This window comes from Kogia breviceps, chromosome 12, assembly GCF_026419965.1.
Source record: "Kogia breviceps isolate mKogBre1 chromosome 12, mKogBre1 haplotype 1, whole genome shotgun sequence".
Classification (NCBI taxonomy): Eukaryota; Metazoa; Chordata; class Mammalia; order Artiodactyla; family Physeteridae; genus Kogia; species Kogia breviceps.
This window is the reverse complement of record NC_081321.1, coordinates 38486248-38505655: the sequence shown is the minus strand read 5'-3', so window position 1 is coordinate 38505655 and position 19408 is coordinate 38486248. Positions and strand designations below refer to the sequence as shown.

Here is a 19408-nt window from a genome sequence, read left to right as displayed (position 1 = left end):
AACATCTTGTGCCATTTTAGATGGTGGATTATCCTTTTCTTTTCTCCAAGAGATCCTAAAGCTCTGTAGGGTACTTCGTTGCACTTAGAGAGAGAGGAGGAACGAAATCAGGCTGGCAGGTGCCCAAGGCCAGTGCAGCCCCTAGGGCTGGGGAGGGAGGCAGGAAGAAGGGCTGAGCGTGGGCATCAGAGCAGATGGCCACTAGAGGGCGCCAGGGCACCAGTGGATTCCACCTGCGGTTCTCAGGCTGGATCTCCAGGCTCGGAGGTGAGAGGAACAGGTGGAGAAGGCTTTCTGCTATCCATAGCTTGAAGGTATTCTCAGTGCAGCGCTTAGAATGAAGGCATAGGATGCCACAATCCACAAGAAGGGGGCCAGTGTCAGGAAACCTGAGATGCTCGCTCCAGCTCCCCACATGACCCCCACATCACCATAGAATAGCCCTACAACTGGAACAAACTCACAGAAGTAGTGGTCGATCTCCCTGCTGCCAGGGCAGAGAGGCAGAAGGGCTGCCAGGGCCAGAGTGAAGGCAGAGAAGAAGCCACTGAACTAGGCTCCAGGCAGCCATACAACCGGCTGCTCATCAGGGCAGGGTAGCAAAGGACGTGGCAGATGGCCAAGTAGTATCATGGGACGTGGCAGACAGTAGCAGGCACTCAACTGCAGTCAGTGAGGCAAACGAGCAGAACTGGACCAGATGGTGACCAGCGAGACGGTTTCCCGCCCATCCAGGAAGCTCTGCAACAGCTGAGTCACGATGTTTGAGGTATAGCCAATCTCCAGCAGGGAGAAGTGGCAGAGGAAAAAGTACATGGGTGTGTGAAGAGTCCGACTGGAGGCCACAGCCAGCACGATGAGGTTGCTGCCCCCTACTGTTACCACATAGACGACCAGAAAGAGGGTGAACGGGAGAAAGCCCAGGTGTTGCAGCTCCTGAAAGCCCTCTAGGATTAGCCAGGTGGTCTGGTTCTTGCTGGCACTACTGGGCTGCTTTCTCACCTAGATTTGTCCTCAAGAGAACAGAGGAAGGTGATATTAATCAAGACTGTATTATGACCACACAGCATGTTTGGCTTATTAATTTATTCATCAAACAAGCACTGGGTACAGGCTTTATTGTCTCCTGTTTATAGAAGAGAAACTGAGACTCAGTGAGTTTAAGTCGATTATTCAAGGTCATTATGGTGGAGTCATGATTTGAACCTTTGCTTGACTCCAAAGCTCCTAACTCTATCCTACAGTGCTTTTTTTTTTTTTTTTTTTTCCTGTACGCGGGCCTCTCACTGTTGTGGCCTCTCCCGTTGCGGAGCACAGGCTCCGGACGCGCAGCCTCAGCGGCCATGGCTCACGGGTCCAGCCGCTCCGTGGCATGTGGGATCTTCCCGGACCGGGGCACGAAGGCGGACTCTCAACCACTGCGCCACCAGGGAAGCCCCTACAGTGCTTTTTGAAATCCTTCCTGAGTGATAGAAATGTCCATATCAGAGGGCAGTATAGGGCTCTTCCAACCAGCTATTTACCTGACAATCTTCACTGAGCGTCAACAGGAGAACCATCCCTGGTAAACTCTTCTGGAAGGGTAGGAAGAGGGCCCAGGACTTCTTGCGAGGTGGTCCTGCTCTAGGTCATGCACATTCCTGAAGCAGTCACTCATCTCAGACTATTTTTTTCCCTTTCCAAGAAAATGAGACTTGGAAATCCTGACAAAAAATGTATATCATCTACTCCATGAGAGAGGCCATATAGAAAGATCTGAATTAACCTAGATCCCACTCTCCTGGGAAGCCATTCTTTTTCCTTGGACAAGTGCCCTGGTGACGGTTGGTAAAGCCATTTTCAAACTTTGCCCAGTCTCTAATCAGTTTGCTGGAAGCTGGGGATACTTTCTTTTTCTTGATTCTCCTGTCTTATATTCCTATACAGGCCAAAATGTTCAGCTTATCTCACCTAATTGTAGATTCTTTAGAAATTTCTACCCTGGTTTGTTTTCTCTCAGTTATTGCAGGAAGATAATACCAACACACAGGAAGATCTTGATAAGTACTTGTGGAATATATGAAAAAATAAATAAATGAATTAGTTATAAGAAATTTCCAATAGTAAATTGCCATGGAAAATTTCAGCATCTGAAATTAATGCTTGGGCTAGAGAAAGAGACATTTAAATGATTACCAAGAGAGAGGGAATCTCTGGTCCCTCCCCTAACTGAGGGAATATTGCAATATTGCTACTCAGAGCCTGAGATGGAACCATGATTAAAGTTGTACGTGGAAGTCAAAGAGATGAGTGTGTGTGTGTGTGTTAAGCTGAAGAAACCAGAAAGCCCAACACAATATAGAGTTTTCTCATTTTTAAAGTTAAGAAAGATGGCTTTCCACATTGGCAGATGGCAGCAAGAACACAGGATTTTTGCGTTTTCCTGGTCCTACCTGTTCCTCTGGACTTGAGCTTACACCATGCAGACACACATTGGTCACATGGGCGGTACAGACATAGAGCAAATAGAGTACTTTCATATGTTTTGGAACATATTTTGTCTTCTATGTACTAGTGACTTCTTAAAGAACTAGGCAGAGACTTGAAATGAGAGTGGAATAGGACTCCGGATTTAGCAGAGAGATGGAGCAAGGGAAGAAGCTAGTAAAACTAACCAAACCAACAAACCAGTCAGCTGACCCCAAACGTTTCAAATCTGGACTCTGAATTGATGCTTATGATCAAAAAGTTACTATCGTTCTTGCTAACCAGTGAATTTGACCTTGGCCCCTGTTAAAATTCTTAAATAGATGTTTTACAGAACATTTGGAATTCTCATAAGGATATATCATTAGGAACTATATAAAGCGAATTACAGTGTGAAACCTCACATAATGTCTTTTATTGATAGTATTAATAATTTAGTAGATCAAAAAATTATTTAGTAGATCAGGAGAAAGGGGTAGGAAAAGGGCATATTAATTTCAGTAAAACTTAACAGAAAACATGATGACTGTGAGCTTAACAAGAACACTCTTAGTTTGTTTACTATATAGCAAAAGTATTCATTAATGACCCTCTGAAAGTCTGAGAAAGATGTCTAGTGAAAAGGAGAAAGTTTTGTAGATCTTGTTTCATTCACCTATCTAGACATAGCAAATATGCATGGCTCATCAAACTTGATATGAATCAAAGAGGGGTAACCAATATTATAGGTGATAGAATTATAATTCAAAATAATCTTGTCTTTTGGAATGCTAAAGACAAGATGAAATTTAACAAGGGCACATATAAAATCTGCAGACAGGCTTTAACAATCAGTTGAAAAATTACAGGAAGGATAAGACCTGACTTGGTAGCCACTTCTGTGAAAAATGATTTGAGATTTTTTTTTTTTGACCATCATGAATTAGGACTTAGTAGGTATAAAGTAGGAGGAACATATGAAGAGTGTGGAGATGTTTAACCTGGAAAAGACTAAACTAATGGAAGACTATGATAGCTATTTTCAATATTGGAGGGATTCTTATAAAGAAGAGGGATTATAGTTATCCCATAGAAGCTCAGAGGACAGAACAAGGACCATGGGGGTGGTGGTGGTAGAAACCCCATACCTGTGCTGGTTTCACAGAGGGGATTCTTATGGGGCTAACAATTGTTATTTACAGCATGATTTTTGGGGTACGAAAATAAGGTAAGGCTCACTTTAAGAGAGGGTAAAAGTGGGGACAATGAAGTTTCTTCCTAGAGCCTCTAGAAGTTTGTTGGCAAGTATGGGCCCCATTCATTGGAAGTACTTGGAACAAACACAAGACATTAAAAAAAATACGGCATGCTTTCGAATTTGTTTAGGCTGTGTCAGAGGTGGTCCTGTCTGGAGGCAGAGAGTAGTTTGGGCCCAGATAAATTCTAGATACTCAGGTTCAGTAGAGAGGGGACATGACCTGCTTTGGGCTTGGAGTCAATGCCTTCTCTCCTGGTTGTCTTACCCCTGGACTAAATTCTTCTGCCAGCTTACAGGTCTGTGGACTTTCTGCTTCTCTCCTGTGAAGGCTCCATGTTATTGGCTTCTCCCCACTCCAAGGTACTCATGGCAGACTGTTGATGCTATTCTATATATGCTGCTATGGACACTACTGCCTTTTCTAGAGCAAGACAGCCTCCTTCCCTTCCGGGGGTTGAAGAAGAACCTCCCTAAGGAGGAGATGTATCGTGGAGCCAACCAGATCAGGTGCATCTATGTTTTTGTTCCAGGGAAGTGTTTTGGTTCATTCATCAGGGACCCCACATCCATATGTTTCCCTCAAATCTAATGACCTCTTCCTTATGAGTTAGGGAAAAACTGGAAAGACATAAGAATATTCGCGATTAAAACCAATATTTAATACTTTATAATTCATAAAGCAAATATTAACTTATTTAATAAATATCTGATACTCAGAATGAACCCCAATGTGAAATGCGTGTATGCTATCATTTGTTCTTGCATCATTGGGATGGGTTATCTAGAGTGTGACCTCTAAGGGCTAGATTAGCAGTCTGCCTACTCTGGCATGGGTCAGGACCTGGGCCCTGCTTTAATCTCTAAACAGAGAGGAGGCAGGAGAAAACACACATATAATTCTTTTTAAAAAAATATATCTTGGGCTTCCCTGGTGGCGCAGTGGTTGAGAGTCCGCCTGCCGATGCAGGGGACACGGGTTCGTGCCCCGGTCCGGGAGGATCCCACATGCTGCGGAGCAGCTGGGCCCGTGAGCCATGGCCGCTGAGCCTGTGCTCTGCAACGGGAGAGGCCACAACAGTAAGAGGCCCGCGTACCACAAATAAATAAATAAATAAATAAATAAATAATAAAAAATAAATATATCTTTATGGAGTATAATTGCTTTACAATGTTGTGTTAGTTTCTGCTGTACAACAAAGTGAATCAGCTATACATATACATATATCCCCATATCCCCTCCCTCTTGCATCTCCCTCCCACCTCCCTCTCCCACCCCTCTAGGTGGTCACAAAGCATCAAGCTGACAGCGATATAATTCTGTAGATAATTTTTTCTGTTTAGTTTGACAGTTTTTAACATCACAGATTTACATAAACCTGGTCAGTCCTCTTAAAGAGAGTCCAGGCAGATAGTAAAATGCGGTTAAATGACAGATATAAAGAAGAAACCTTGCTGCAGGAATACAGCACTGAGTTCCTTCCGTGTCAAAGCAGAGAGGGGACCTAGGCCAGAAGGAAGACAGCACAGGGCTACAGCAGAGGTTGGATTTTTCCTAGTAACAGACTAGAATGGCTCTTCCTGGAGAAGACTGGACAAGTGTCTTACTTTGACAGCTGAAAGGCAGAGTGGACAGACTTGGATGAGGAAAAGGTGACCTGCAAGGAAGTAACTCTAATATTGTTTTTGAGAGAGTAGCTGAGAGTAAATATGGCTGCCTCAGTCTTGGCTTGCTGTAAAGAGCCTGAGAGAGATGCCAGCTGAGAAACAGAATAAGAGACTTTCCCAGGTAGAAAGGAAGCCCAGTGTTTATTAATGTAGAATTCATGATAATAGTAATAAAAATATCCAACTTGTGTTTAAAAGTTTAATTTCAGCTTTTTTCCCCTGAAGTGTTATCTGTGAGTTTAAAGTGGAAATGAAGGGTCTACATACTGTTTCCTAGGTATTAGATTAGTTTTTGTATAAAACCGTGCCATACATTAATTAATTCAAGAAATATTGTACTTACCAAGTATTTATGACCTTTCAGACACTGTTCTAGACTCTAGGTATAAGGCAGTGAACAAAACAAAATTTGGTTCGCGGAGTTATCTGAACTACTTTCAGTTACCCGCGTCTTGACGATGGATACATATTACCCTCATCAGAAACCTCTTTCATCCAGAGCTGGCTTTCCTGAATGCAGAAATCCTGCCTGGGAAAAATATCATCTTCATAGGACCAGCTTCCTATGTGCCTCATATCAGCTAACTGATACAAACATCAAGAATGAATGGAGAAAATATAAAGAGGAGGGTATCTGAAGACCAGAAAACAAAATAACTATATACTAAAAGAGATCAGTTAGTGAATCTCTCTTATGTGGGAGGCACTCTGATAAGAGTTTTACAAAATTATCTCATTGAAGCCTCACAAGAATTGAGGAAGGTAGTTATTATCATTATCTACAGTTTATATATAGCAGGTAAGTATAGCATAGAGAGATTGAGTACGTTGTCCAGGATCATACAATTAGTAACTGGTGAAGCCAAAATTCAAAGCTGACATTCCACAGTATTGCCTTTGGATAATAGAGAAGGGTAAATAGAAGATATTAAGCAAAAGAAGAAAACTGATGGGTTGGACTGAAAATATGATTAAGTTGGTCCATAAAAACTATCTTCAGACGCTTGCTACCTCCAAAGTATTGTGGAACAGACACACAGATCTACAGACATACATGAAATGTACCCTAACTTGGCTCCTATTGATTGTCAAAATTTCATCCTGGAAAAAATAAGTAAAGTGGATGTTATCAAACAATAGCCTCAGTCATTAACAAACAGTCTCAATAAAACACTCTTACAATACCTCACTATGACAGTAAAACTTCCTGGTGAACTCATCAGGATAAACTTGTTTGCAATTACATGAACTAATTTTCTCAATAAGACTGTTAGTTTGAGCCAGTAAGATGTTGGAGGATATTTAATAAAAATAAAGTTTGGCTTTTGGAATTACTGATCATCCTATGTCATCCTTCATGAAGGTAGTTAGATAGCCAGGTCAACTGTCTTTCAAGACTAATTTTGGATCATGGCAATAAAAACATGTGAACAGCACATATACATTAAAATAACTCCATCACCAGCCGCTCCGTGGCATGTGGGATCTTCCTGGACCAGGGCACGAACCCGTGTCCCCTGCATCGGCAGGCGGACTCTCAACCACTGTGCCACCAGGGAAGCCCTACAGTTTTTTTAAAAATAAAATTATTTATTATTTATTTATTTTTGGCTGCGTTGGGTCTTTGTTGCTCTGCATGGGCTTCTCATTGTGGTGACTTCTCTTGTGGTGCACGAGCTCTAGGCACATGGGCTTCAGCAGTTTTGGCACGCGGGCTCAGTAGTTGTGGCTCATGGGCTCAGTTGCTCCGTGGCATGTGGGATCTTCCCAGACCAGGGCTCGAACCCGTGTCCCCTGCATTGACAGGTGGATTTCCAACCACTGCGCCACCAGGGAAGTCCCAGCTTTTTGTATTATTTCTTCATTTAAAATAATCATACAATATTCATTATGTAGATACAGCACCATTTGCCTAATCATTTTTTCACTGAAACTTTGAGTCTATATATAGACCATATATATAGACCATATATAGTCCAACCTTTCACTAAGTGGGAGGGTCATTTATCTTCTTCTTATATATTTCTACTGATAAGAAGACAATATATTTTGGGGTATCTCATTTATTCAACAAATGTAGTTTTGAACCCCATGACATGTAGGGCATTATTGGTTGGTCAAGACACAGAATTTTCCTGTAGATAACTATGGTACAGTATGGAATGGGATAACTGCCACAAAAGAACTACATAGTTTGTTGAAATTATAGAGAAGGGAGTAAAAGAAATGAATGGATAGAGTGGAATGTGAACTAGAATGTAAAGGATAGCAAAAGTTTTTGAAAATAAAAAATGAGGGTAAGTGTCTTCAGCTTCCACCTCTTAAGGAGTAAACTGGTACCAGATTAGGTCTCCTAATGTAAGCAGTTACATAATGGACACAATATATCAAGTATCTGTTTACAGCTATTGGAAAACATACAGCACAGGACTGTAACCCCTGAGAGAAGGGAAACCACTGAAGTGAGCTATTCCACCACCTTGGCTTTCGGTCTTCACACACTTTTGAGACCCAAGATCAAAGAAGGGGCAAGGCAGGATTGTCTCGCTGAGTTGAAGAGACAGAGATCAGAGTTTGGGGAGGCAGAGATAGTTTGAATCTGTGGGCAGCAGAGGAGGGAGATATGCAGAAACAGAATTCTAGAAGCCTGTATATGGATACCCACAAGACTGTAGCTATGTATTATTAGGAGTGTAAATTGAGTAACTACTCGAATTCACACAGAGTGGGAGATATTTAAGGTCTAATCAACCAGAGTGGAGACATCTCATTGAAAACTGGGAGCATTCAGTAGACACCTCAGAAAGGCTACACTTGAATAGGGTTAAATTAGCCCAAGAATAAAGGCTAATCTTGACCTGCTCTCACACAGTTTAAAAACAAGTCTTAAAAGATTAAACTGAACATTAAGTATCCTAACTGTCTACCAGTACAAAGCCAAAACTCTTTAAAGGAAGACAACAAAATTCAGACGCTCAATAACAGAACACCCATAATGTCCAGCATCCAATAAAACAATTAGTAGAAATACAAAGAAGGAGAGAAATGTGATTGCTAGGCAGAGAAAAATAAGGCAATAAAGGACATCAGCAAGATGGCAGAATAGGAAACACCAGACCTTCCCTCACCCATGGAGACAAGGATTTAACAATATATGAACAAGTTACTTTTGTTAGAAAATCAGAAAACAGCTAAGAGATTCCTGGATAGAGATCTTCCTGTTAGATTTTGGGAGTTCAGATTCTTTTTCTGCTTCAGCTACTAACTGGCTGCCCTCTTCGCCTTTCAATAAAATGATGAACTGAAACAACGTAAACAGAGTAATCCAGTGCTTTACTTCATTAAAACTTGGCAGGTCCCAATGGTATGGGAAACCCTGGTACTCCTCAGGTTTGGTGAGTGGGTAAAATATCCTCCCTCAACTCTCCTGCTGGTGATTCCATGAGACTAACCTGCAGGTTTTTCCATCATAGCTGGAGACAGAACTGCCCTGAGTGTTGAGACGGTGGCACCAAACTGCTCTCCAAATGGTTATGAAGAAAGGTATCTTCCATTCCTCATTTCTTCTTTTTTTTTCAATTTATTTGTTTATTTATTTTTGGCTGTGTTGGGTCTTCGTTGCTGCGTGCGGGCTTTCTCTAGTTGCTGTGAGCAGGGGCTACTCTTCGTTGTGGTGCGCAGGCTTCTCACTGTGGTGGCTTCTCTTGTTGTGGAGCACGGGTTCTAGGCTCGTGGGCTTTAGTAGTTGTGGCGCGCGGGCTTAGTTGCTCTGTGGCATGTGGGATCTTCCTGGACCAGGGGTCGAACCCGTGTTCCCTGCATTGGCAGGCAGATTCTTAACCACTGTGCCACCAGGGAAGTCCCAATTCCTCATTTCTTATATCAGAGGAAGAACTGTGGATATTTGTAAGAATAAGTCATTTGTGGTTTTCTGAAAGTGAACACCTCAGATTTGAAAGCTTATGCCAATTAGGTGTATTCCTGAAAATGGGTACAAACTGTTATGTCTAATCTTTTGAGGCCAGCAGACCGTAAACAGGGGTAAACAGAAAATAAATATTTCTATTTTTGGCCTGAAAGTGGTAAAAGCTATTTTGTGTTTAAAAAAGAGAGAGAGAGGGAGAAATTTCTGCACCCCAGGCAAGCATGAAGCCCTGCAGGAAAATTCTTGCATTCATTCACCAGAGCACTTCTCTTCAGCATGGCTTGGCATGATTAAGAGAAACCTCCAACTCCTGACTTCTTCCTCGGGAGGGAATGGAGTGGAACATATATCAAGTGTTCTTTTTGTGGTGATGCCAAGGGACTGGTTTCTGTCTTACCTGAGTCTAAGCACTGAGAGGAATGGGATGTCAGGTCATAGAGAACAGAGGCAATCAAGGTGGCTTGGCCTAGCACCAGAGTCTGCACAGATAGATACTAGGTGGAACTCCAATACTGCAACTTTCTACAGTACCAGAGAGGCTGAAGTATTGCAGACAGACACAAGGAGGAGATCTTAAGTAGAAACTGGTAAGCCTCTTAATTAGGAGATGACACGTGCAAACCCAAAGAGGACGCATACCCAGAAAAGGCTTGAGAGGTCTCCACATTCTCTAGCTGGGCTGATTGGAGAAGGTCCTTCCTGCAGAAACCAGACCACAAAGACTGAGAGAGGTAGCTGAGTTTTCAAATGCTTAAGTCCCAACACACAAATAACACAACACACAAAGAAACAGAAAAACATAGCCTATTCAAAGGAACAGATTAAACCTCCAGAAACCAACCCTAAAGAAATGGCAATATGTGAATGACCAGACAAAGAATTCAAAACAACTATCATAAGATGTTCATGAATTAAAAGAGAACACAGATGGACGACAAAATGAAATCAGGAAAATGATGCATGAATAAAATGAGAATACCAACACAGAGATAAAATTATAAAGAAGAACCGAACAGAAATTCTGGAACTGAAAAATACAATAACTGGATTGGAAAATGTACTAGAAGGACTCAACAGCAGACTTTACCAGGCAGAAGAAAGAATCAGCAAATTTAGGAGTTTTGAAATTACCGAGGCAGAGGAGCTAAAAGAAAAAAGAAAGAAGAAACATGAAGATAGCCTAAGGGACTTATGGGACACCATCATGCAGAGCAACATATGCACTATGGGAGTCACAGAAGGAGGAAAAAGAGAGAAAGGGGCAGAGAGCCTATCTGAAGAAATAATGGCTGAAAACTTCCTAAATCTGTGGAGAGAATTGGACATACAATTTCAAGAAGCTCAAAAAGCTCCAAGTAGGATCAGTCTAAAGAGATCCACATTAAGACATATCATAACCAAACTGCCAAAAGTCACAAAGGGAGAATCTTGAAAGCAGTTAGAGAAAAGTGACTTGTCACCTAAAAGGGAGCTCCTACTATATTATTATCCTATTTCTCAGTAGAAACCTCACAATATAGAGGGAGTGGGATGATATAGTCAAAGTGCTAAAAGAAAAAACCTGCCAACCAGAATACTGTATCCAGCAAAACTGTCCTTCAAAAACAGAGAAATCAAGACTCTCCCAGATAAACAGAATCTGAAGGAGTTGATAACCACTAGACCTGCCCTACGAGAAATACGGAAGAAGGTCCTTCAAGTTGAAGCAGAAGGATGATAACTGGCAACACAAAGCCATACCAAAGTATAAAACTCTCTGGTAAAGGTAAATATATAGACAAATACAGAATCCTATAGTATGGTAATGTAGGTGTGTAAATCATTTTCAAATCTGGTATCGAATTTAAAGAACAAAAGCATAAAAAGTCATTATAAATCTGTTAGTAGATATACAATATAAAAGGGGTATTTTCTCTGACCACAGGAGAGTAAATTAAAAATCAATAGCATTATTAATCATTAGAGAAATGCAAATCAAAACTACAATGAGATATCATCTCACACCGGTCAGAATGGCCATCATCAAAAAATCTAGAAACAATAAATGCTGAAAAGGGTGTGGAGAAAATGGAACACTCTTGCACTGTTGGTGGGAATGTAAATTGATACAGCCACTATGCAGAACAGTATAGAGGTTCCTTAAAAAATTACAAATAGAACTACCATACGACTCAGCAATCCCACTACTGGGCATATACACTGAGAAAACCATAACTCAAAAAGAGTCATGTACCAAAATGTTCACTGCGGCTCTATTTACAATAGCCAGGACATGGAATCAACCTAAGTGTCCATTAACAGATGAATAGATAAAGAAGATGTGGCACATATATACAATGGAATATTACTCAGCCATAAAAAGAAATGAAACTGAGTTATTTGTAGTGAGGTGGATGGACCTGGAGTCTGTCATACAGAGTGAAGTAAGTCAGAAGGAGAAAAACAAATACCGTATGCTAACACATAGGTATGGAATCTAAGAAAAAAAATGTCATGAAGAGCCTAGGGGTAGGACGGGAATAAAACACAGACCTACTAGAGCATGGCCTTGAGGATATGGGGAGGGGGAAGGGTAAGCTGTGACGAAGTGAGAGAGTGGCATGGACATATATACACTACCAAACGTAGGGTGGATAGCTAGTGGGAAGCGGCCTCATGGCACAGGGAGATCAGCTCGGTGCTTTGTGACCACCTAGAGGGGTGGGAGGGAGGGAGACGCGAGAGGGAAGAGATATGGGAACATATGTATATGTATAACTGATTCACTTTGTTGTAAAGCAGAAACTAACACACCACTGTAAAGCAATTATACTCCAATAACGATGTTAAAAAAAAAAATCAATAGCATTGCTCTTCCAGGCGGCGGGGACGGAGGTGGGCCTGGCGGGTCCGCGCGGCCTTGGGAAAATAAATATAAAATAAAATATAAATATCTAGCACAGTGAGGTATTACTTCACACCAGTCAGAATGGCCATCATTAAAAAACCTACAAACAATAAATGCTGAAGGGGGTGTGGAGAAAAGGGAACTCTCTTGCACTGTTAGTGGGAATGTAAATTGATACAGCCACTATGGAGAACAATATAGAGGTTCCTCAAAAACTAAAAATAGAACTACCATATGATCCATCAATCCCACTACTGGGCATAAGCCCTGAGAAAACCATAATTCAAAAAGAGTCATGTACCACAATGTTCACTGCAGCACTATTTACAGTAGCCAGGACATGGGAGCAACCTAAGTGTCCATCGACAGATGAATGGATAAAGAAGATGTGGCACATATATACAACGGAATATTACTCAGCCATAAAAAGAAATGAAACTGAGTTATTTGTAGTGAGCTGGATGGACCTAGAGTGTGTCATACAGAGTGAAGTAAGTCAGAAAAAAAAAAATACTGTGTGTTAACACATATATATGGAATCTAAAAAAAAAAAACCAAACAAACAGTTCTGATGAGCCTAGGGGAGGGACAGGAATAAAGACACATACATAGAGAATGGACTGAGGACACAGGGAGGGGGAAGGATAAGCTGGGACGAAGTGAGAGAGTAGCACTGACATATATACACTATCAAATGTAGAATAGGTAGCTAGTGGGAAGCAATGTATTGCACAGGGAGATCAGCCGGTGCTTTGTGACCACCTAGAAGGGTGGATTAAGGAGGGTGGGAGGGAGACGCAAGAGGGAGGAGATATGGGGATATATGTATACCTATAGCTGTTTCAATTTGTTATACAGCAGAAACTAACACAACATTGTAAAACAGTTATACTCTAATAAAGATGTTTTAAAAAAAAAGAAATCAGGTTTAGACATTGAGGTAGAGATAATGACCCCCTGCATGAAGGAAGCTAACAGCTATTGGCACCATGACATGAAGCTTGATGCCAGCAAGTCGAAGGAATCATTAGAAGTAGTATCCTAAACTCTACTGCTCAAGGACACTGATCTGAAAGCTCAGATCCAGAATCTTGTTTTATAGGCTCTAGACATATACTACTCCAACCTTAAAGTGCTTGAAGTCCAATCTTCCCACTGGCTTGGGTCACTCTTTTTTTTTTTTTTTAACATTTTGTGGCCAACTCTGAAGCTTTCTACAAGTTTATACGTTTATGAACAAGTCTGTTACAAGTTATTACTTTTAGGTTTACAATATGTTATCTGGCTATTTAGTGGTAGTGGTGGTTGGATGTGGGGAGGCTGATAATATCTCACAGGGTTGCTAGATACTGTCATACACACTTTTCGAGTTCTCCATTTTCGTGAAATAGGAAGTCTCTGGGTCCACGTTATATCTGACTCTCAGTCTATGTTGCCATATTCTATCTCTATTCCTGAGCCCTCAGACACGAACTGGCATATCAAAGAATTCTTCCTTTGTTTCATGCCTGGGTCGACTGGGCAAGTGCCAGCTCTGATCCTGGAACTATGACAAGTGATGATATGCACTCCTTTCCCAAATTCTGTATTTCTCTAAGGAGAAGGGGCAGTTGGCCATGGACCCTTTTTGTATTTTCTAATTGCTTCACTCATATTACGCCTGAGGCCTCCTTTGTTCCTGAAGTAGGTTGGGGACATCCTGCCTCCTAGAACCAACACTACAAGAAATAAAGGTATAAACAAAGCCAAATGGGAAGTAGGATCATGCTTGTAACTCTCTCTGGACAGGTAACAATACCTGGTATGGTCTAGAGATCCTGGGAAGGAAAGGAATAATGGGGTGAAATTACGGTAGGAAGCTGGCAGGCTAAATGTTTCTTTGTTGGCATGACCAGTCTCTCTTCATCCTCTTCCTGGATGTAGGGCTTGATGCCAGGACCCCTGAGGCTTTCTCCACAAATAAAAGGAGGTGAAGTTGTGGGGTGACCCCATTTCAGAATCTTGGGAGCAGCCAAAATGATGTCCTTTGTCTCTCTGCTCCTGGTGGGCATCCTGTTCCAAGCCATCCAGGCTGAACAATTAACAAAATGTGAGTTGTTCCAGAGGCTGAAAGACCTGGATGGCTATGGAGGCGTCACCTTGCCTGAATGTGAGTTCCCTGTGATGTTGCTTTGTTCCATACTTCATCTTCTGTTTTCCCCACCCTTCTCTTCCTCCTCTTTTTTTCTCTACTTTTAATTCAATTATCTAATAATCCTCTTATCTGCTCATCTGTTTACTCTTTTTTTTTTTGTTTACTCTCTTATTACATTTATTCACCTATCTCTCCTTTCTCCCATTGTCTGATCTTTTTTTTTTTGGAACTCTTAATCTTATCAAGATACTCTGTGGTTGGCCGTATTTGGAGATTGGCTGGAAAGCCTTTTTCTCTCTGGGAATACAGGTCCTCATTTATGCTATATGTGGACATCTCTGTGATATCTCTTTTTCATCTTTCTTTCAGGGGTCTGTACTGTATTTCATACCAGTGGTTGTGACACACAAACCACAGTAAATAACAATGGCAGCACAGAATATGGACTCTTCCAGATCAATAATAAAATTTGGTGCAGAGACAACCAGACCCCTCACTCAAGGGACATCTGTGGCATCTCCTGTGACAGTGAGTGACCACTTTTACCATGTTCCTGTGTTTTTTTGGAGCCTACTCCTGGGATAATCTCCTTTTTTGGCGTCCAAGCGCACTTCTAACTTCACTGCCTTGGACTCCACATCAACTGTGGGACTTCAATTGATAGTACTGAGTAAGAGGCTATTAGAATTTTTCATTATCATCAAATCCTCAGACAGTCCCTTAAAGTTCACGGGTAGATGATATGAGCTGTTTGGGGATCTTGAAGTCTAATACCCTGCATTTTCAGAGTAAGTCAGTTGATGAAGTTGATAATTCTTCTAGAGATGCCCCCAGAAAAGCGAAGGGAGTCCTTACCTAGGGGGAGGCATTATTGTACTGGATTTCTCATATAGAAAGGCAACAGGCATAAGCCTCTAGATCAGAGAAGGACCAGGCAAGAAGGAAACTCATTACCTTTCTGGGTAATACTTAGCTCTCTAATTTTTCCCCCTGTAACTCCTGCCAGAGTTCTTGGATGATGACCTTACTGATGACATTATATGTGTCAAGAAGATTCTGGATAATGTAGGAATTAAATACTGGTGAGTCCCCATTCTATTTTCTACTTTACCCTTCTCCTCTTTCTTCTCACCTCTTTAGTCCCAGCACCATTCCCCTTTCTCTCTATTTCCTGGTCTTTTAAGCTAGAATGTAGTCTTCAAAACAAAACTCATCAAGCAGACTCAGGTTTTCAATTTTCACACTTCACTCACTCCACTCCTGTTTAGCAATTTTCCTAACAAGTGTTCCCTAATAGAGGGCTGAGACCCAGGATTTTCTTCACCTGGATTTGAATATTTAATTCTAAAGCAAGCCCTTTGTACCGCTGCCCTACAATTTTCTTGGAGTTTAAAAAAATGGACCTTACTCCACTAGGTGGCTCAGTGTCCCTGGCCATCTGGCTAGGAAAGTGTAATTTTCACCCATACTCTTCCACCTCATCCCTCCTGGGGATAAAGCTAGATGGAAGTTTGAACTAAGATCCAGCCAGTCAACTTGCCTTGTCTCTTTCTTCATGATCAGGTTGGCCCATAAAGCACTCTGTTCTGAGAAGCTGGATCAGTGGCGCTGTGAGAAGTGGTGAACACCTGCTGTCTTTGCTGCTTCTGCCCTCTTTATGTCCCTGGAACTCCTCTTCCCTATGGCTACATCGTTTTGCTTCTTTGTACCCCCTTGAAGCTAATTTGTCTCTGAGCCCTGAGCCCTGTAGTGACACCATTGGACATGCAAGGACTATTCTCCAGGGATGAGTGACTGGTGCTCTGGACTTTTGACCCTTGCTCAGTGCCCCCAGTGGCACTTTCATAACAACAGTGGATTCTACCTCTATCCTGAATAAAGGGCCTGATTTTGAGTGGCTGGCTGTATTTTCTTCCTGGAGGGAGAGGGAGGAAATAGGGTGAGTAGGTGGACATGGCCATGGGTCAGAGCCACCTTCATCTCTGCTAAAGAGGAAATGGGCTGAACTTATAATAACTCAAAGGCACAGATTACTTTCTGTATCAATTCAACTCAACGAACATTTATTGATCACCGAGCATATTAAAAAACTATGGAGGGGAACTAAATTTGGCTAAAAGCATCTGTTGCCTCAAAGACTCGTAGGAAAGATAAGATAAACATTAATAAATAATTATAATACAAGAAAGAGCGTCATAAGTATCATGAGAGAGGTTAGAAATGTGCCCTGAGTATTCATAAGAGGAAAGATCATTTATATTTGGTGGAGGGCTGTGGGGAAAGGGCTCAAGGAAAGATTCATGACAGAAGTGACATTTAAGCTTGTTTGAAGTTGGGATTTTGACAGGTAGAGATGTAGGGTGGGAAAAGAACAGCAAGGGCAGGGGCTCCAAGAATCTGAAATGGGTGACTTGAGGGGGGTTGAGGTATTTCTTTACCCCTGAGATAATGAAATACCTTTCGCAAATTGCTGTGAGAGGAACTCTTTCTAAAAACAATAGATGAGAACAGCTCAGCAATTGAAGAATCTGGACACCTGGGGCCTTTTTGTTGGGACCCTGCACTCCATTATCTTGTCTTGCTGCTTTGCTGGTCTTTAAGGAGGAATTTTGCAGAACTGTATTCTAATTTGATTTTGAGAAATGTGGAAGAAGGAGAGTCAGGAGATTTGATTCCTAAAGTCTGTTTCTGTTTCTCATTGATGGTCCAAAGCTGGGTAAGTCATCTCTGTCTCTGGGGCTCAATTTCCTCATCTTTAAATGACAGTTTTAGTCTAGTGATTTTTCTGAGATCTCTTCCTGCTTTGAGAATCCAGCATTCCAAGACTCCAATTTGAATTACCCCATTTCTGTATTAGCTAAGTTATATCTTCTAATTCCCTCCTCCTACCTTCTATACCCACTGGGGCTTTAGGCATTCAGGCCATATTTCTCTTGTCCCAGAGACCAGCAGCTCCCAAATGAATCCCCCATGGCCTGTTTAGGGACCTATAGGGCCAGGCAATGGGTGGACAGGCCATCCCTCTCCTATACTTAATGAAAACAAACTCTCAGGAAATAACTTGGTATTCATCACATGATTTTAGTCTGAATTTGAACACAATGTGATACATCTCCCAGGGGCATTGCATGCTATTCCCTCCCTAATTATGGGACAAAAGGCTTTTCCCCAAGTCTACAGGGTTTTAGGAATAACCCCTGTGCATGGTGGTGTGTGGGAGGGCAGGACTGAAGGGCCACTCCTCCCACTGATCTCACACATCTACTTACTACTTTGCCTCAGTTACACCCTCAGGAAGGTATATGCTCTGGAAAATATAAGGGACCAGCTCCACCAAGTGGGCAGAGCAGAAATGCAACTAAAGCTGGGACTGTTTTGCTCAGCTCCATAGCCCGGGCCTACATTCTATAGAGAAATATCCTGATCTTGGAAATTTCATCTGTGAATGTACCATATATGAGGCCATGATTTTCAGAGGGTTTTGAAGGAAACCCTCTGAAAGCTGAAGGAAACTGACAATTGCAGAGAGGATCTTAGCCTGAGGGTCAAAGGATCAAGAACAGGTAGAAACTAGGGAGCTGGCATGGATGTGGTCTTGACGGATGCAGATCTCTCTGCCTTTGGGTAGAAGCAGGACAGAAAACTGCTGTTGTTCTCTTTCAGAGAACCCTCTTGGGAGCTGAATGGGAGGTGGGGTGGTAGCCGAGCATTTGTTCTCCTTTTTCTAACTCCTTCTCCTTCCTCTAGGCCTGGAAAAAGTCCTGAACCAGGCAGGGGTCGGAAGTAGCCCAGGCTAAGATGGGTGGTGGAGAGACTCAGGGCAGAGGCTGTCAGAGTGCACACGTTTCACCGAGCTCTGTGTGAAGAGGACCCTGGATGGTGTCCCAAAATATGGACTCTTTTTCTCTCTTTCTATCCTGATCTCTCCTCCATGCTACTTTCCTCTGTCATCTATATTGTCATGAAGGCAGGAATTTTACTGGACAAAATTGTTTCTTTTCATATGTTCCTTTTCTCACCCCCTCCTCCTCTCTCATCCATTCTTTTTTTTTTTTTCCACAACTAATTGAGAGCATATTAAGTGACAGGACATACTAGACACTGGGGATACAGAATCTGTTAGGGGTTTTGCTCTAAAGACTTACGTTTTAGAGGAGGATACTCCCTCCTATTTCCTAGAATCATGCAACAGAAAGGACTCTTCAGACAGATCCATCGTTCATTCCTGCATTCACTCGTTAATCAACAAATAGTTATTGAGGATTTGTTATTTGCTATGTTCTATTTAGGTGTTACTTGTTAAGAACAAAGACAGCAGGAGACACACTTATTTTATTTCACTTCTTTCTAAGTTACTCTGGAGCTGTAGATTTTGCCAGAGATTTTTTTGGTATGGGAACAAAGGAGGAATTGGGTCTCATTACTAAGAAGGGACTCTCCCAGAATTAAGTGGGATATTTACTAGTGGTCAGATAGGTTGATTTACACTTTGTGCATAGACAAAAGTAAAAGAGTGTAGGAGAGGCAAAAGGGGAGGGGTAGAAAGGACAAGAAATGAGAGGAAAAATCAATAGCTGTGGAAATGGCTGGTGAAGCTGTGAAGATTTTCTTCACTTTTCCCCCCCAGTTTTATAGAGAGATAATTGACATACATTTCTGTACAATTTCAAGGTATATAGCATGATGGTTTGATGGATATATATATATATACATACATATATATGAGATAATTGACGTACATTTCTGTACAATTTCAAGGTATATAGCATGATGGTTTGATGGTTTTATATATATATACATATATATATGTATATATATATATATGAGTATTGCAAGAAGTTCAGTTAGTATCCATTATCTCAAAATTCCTAATTAGGAAAATCCTGAAAGTTCCCTCTGATGGAGAAAATTTTCACACATTGAGGTATGGGGAAGTAATTTTGGCTTATACATCGTTCAGCCTGAACTCTGTGTGAACTAGAACAGCGCGTTAAACCACACAGCACGCCTGCTTTAACCATTAAGGTAAAGAATGTCTCCTTTGAAGATAAGGATAAAAAACTCTCTACTTATGACATCCATATTAACACTCAC

The 19408-nt window shown here is 41.6% G+C and overlaps 1 protein-coding gene and 1 pseudogene across 1 annotated transcript; one reads left to right on the top strand and one right to left on the bottom strand.

Annotated features, from left to right (window-relative positions):
* Positions 1–201: 201 nt before the first annotated feature.
* Positions 202–14069, bottom strand: LOC131767226 (olfactory receptor 11A1-like; annotated as a pseudogene).
* Positions 14070–14196: 127 nt separating this feature from the next.
* On the top strand, positions 14197–15938 carry LALBA (lactalbumin alpha). The gene is made up of 4 exons (XM_067010616.1): positions 14197–14329; positions 14684–14842; positions 15321–15396; positions 15878–15938. The coding sequence occupies exons 1-4, from the start codon at positions 14197–14199 to the stop codon at positions 15936–15938; spliced, it is 429 nt and encodes a 142-aa protein (XP_066866717.1).
* Positions 15939–19408: the final 3470 nt, after the last annotated feature.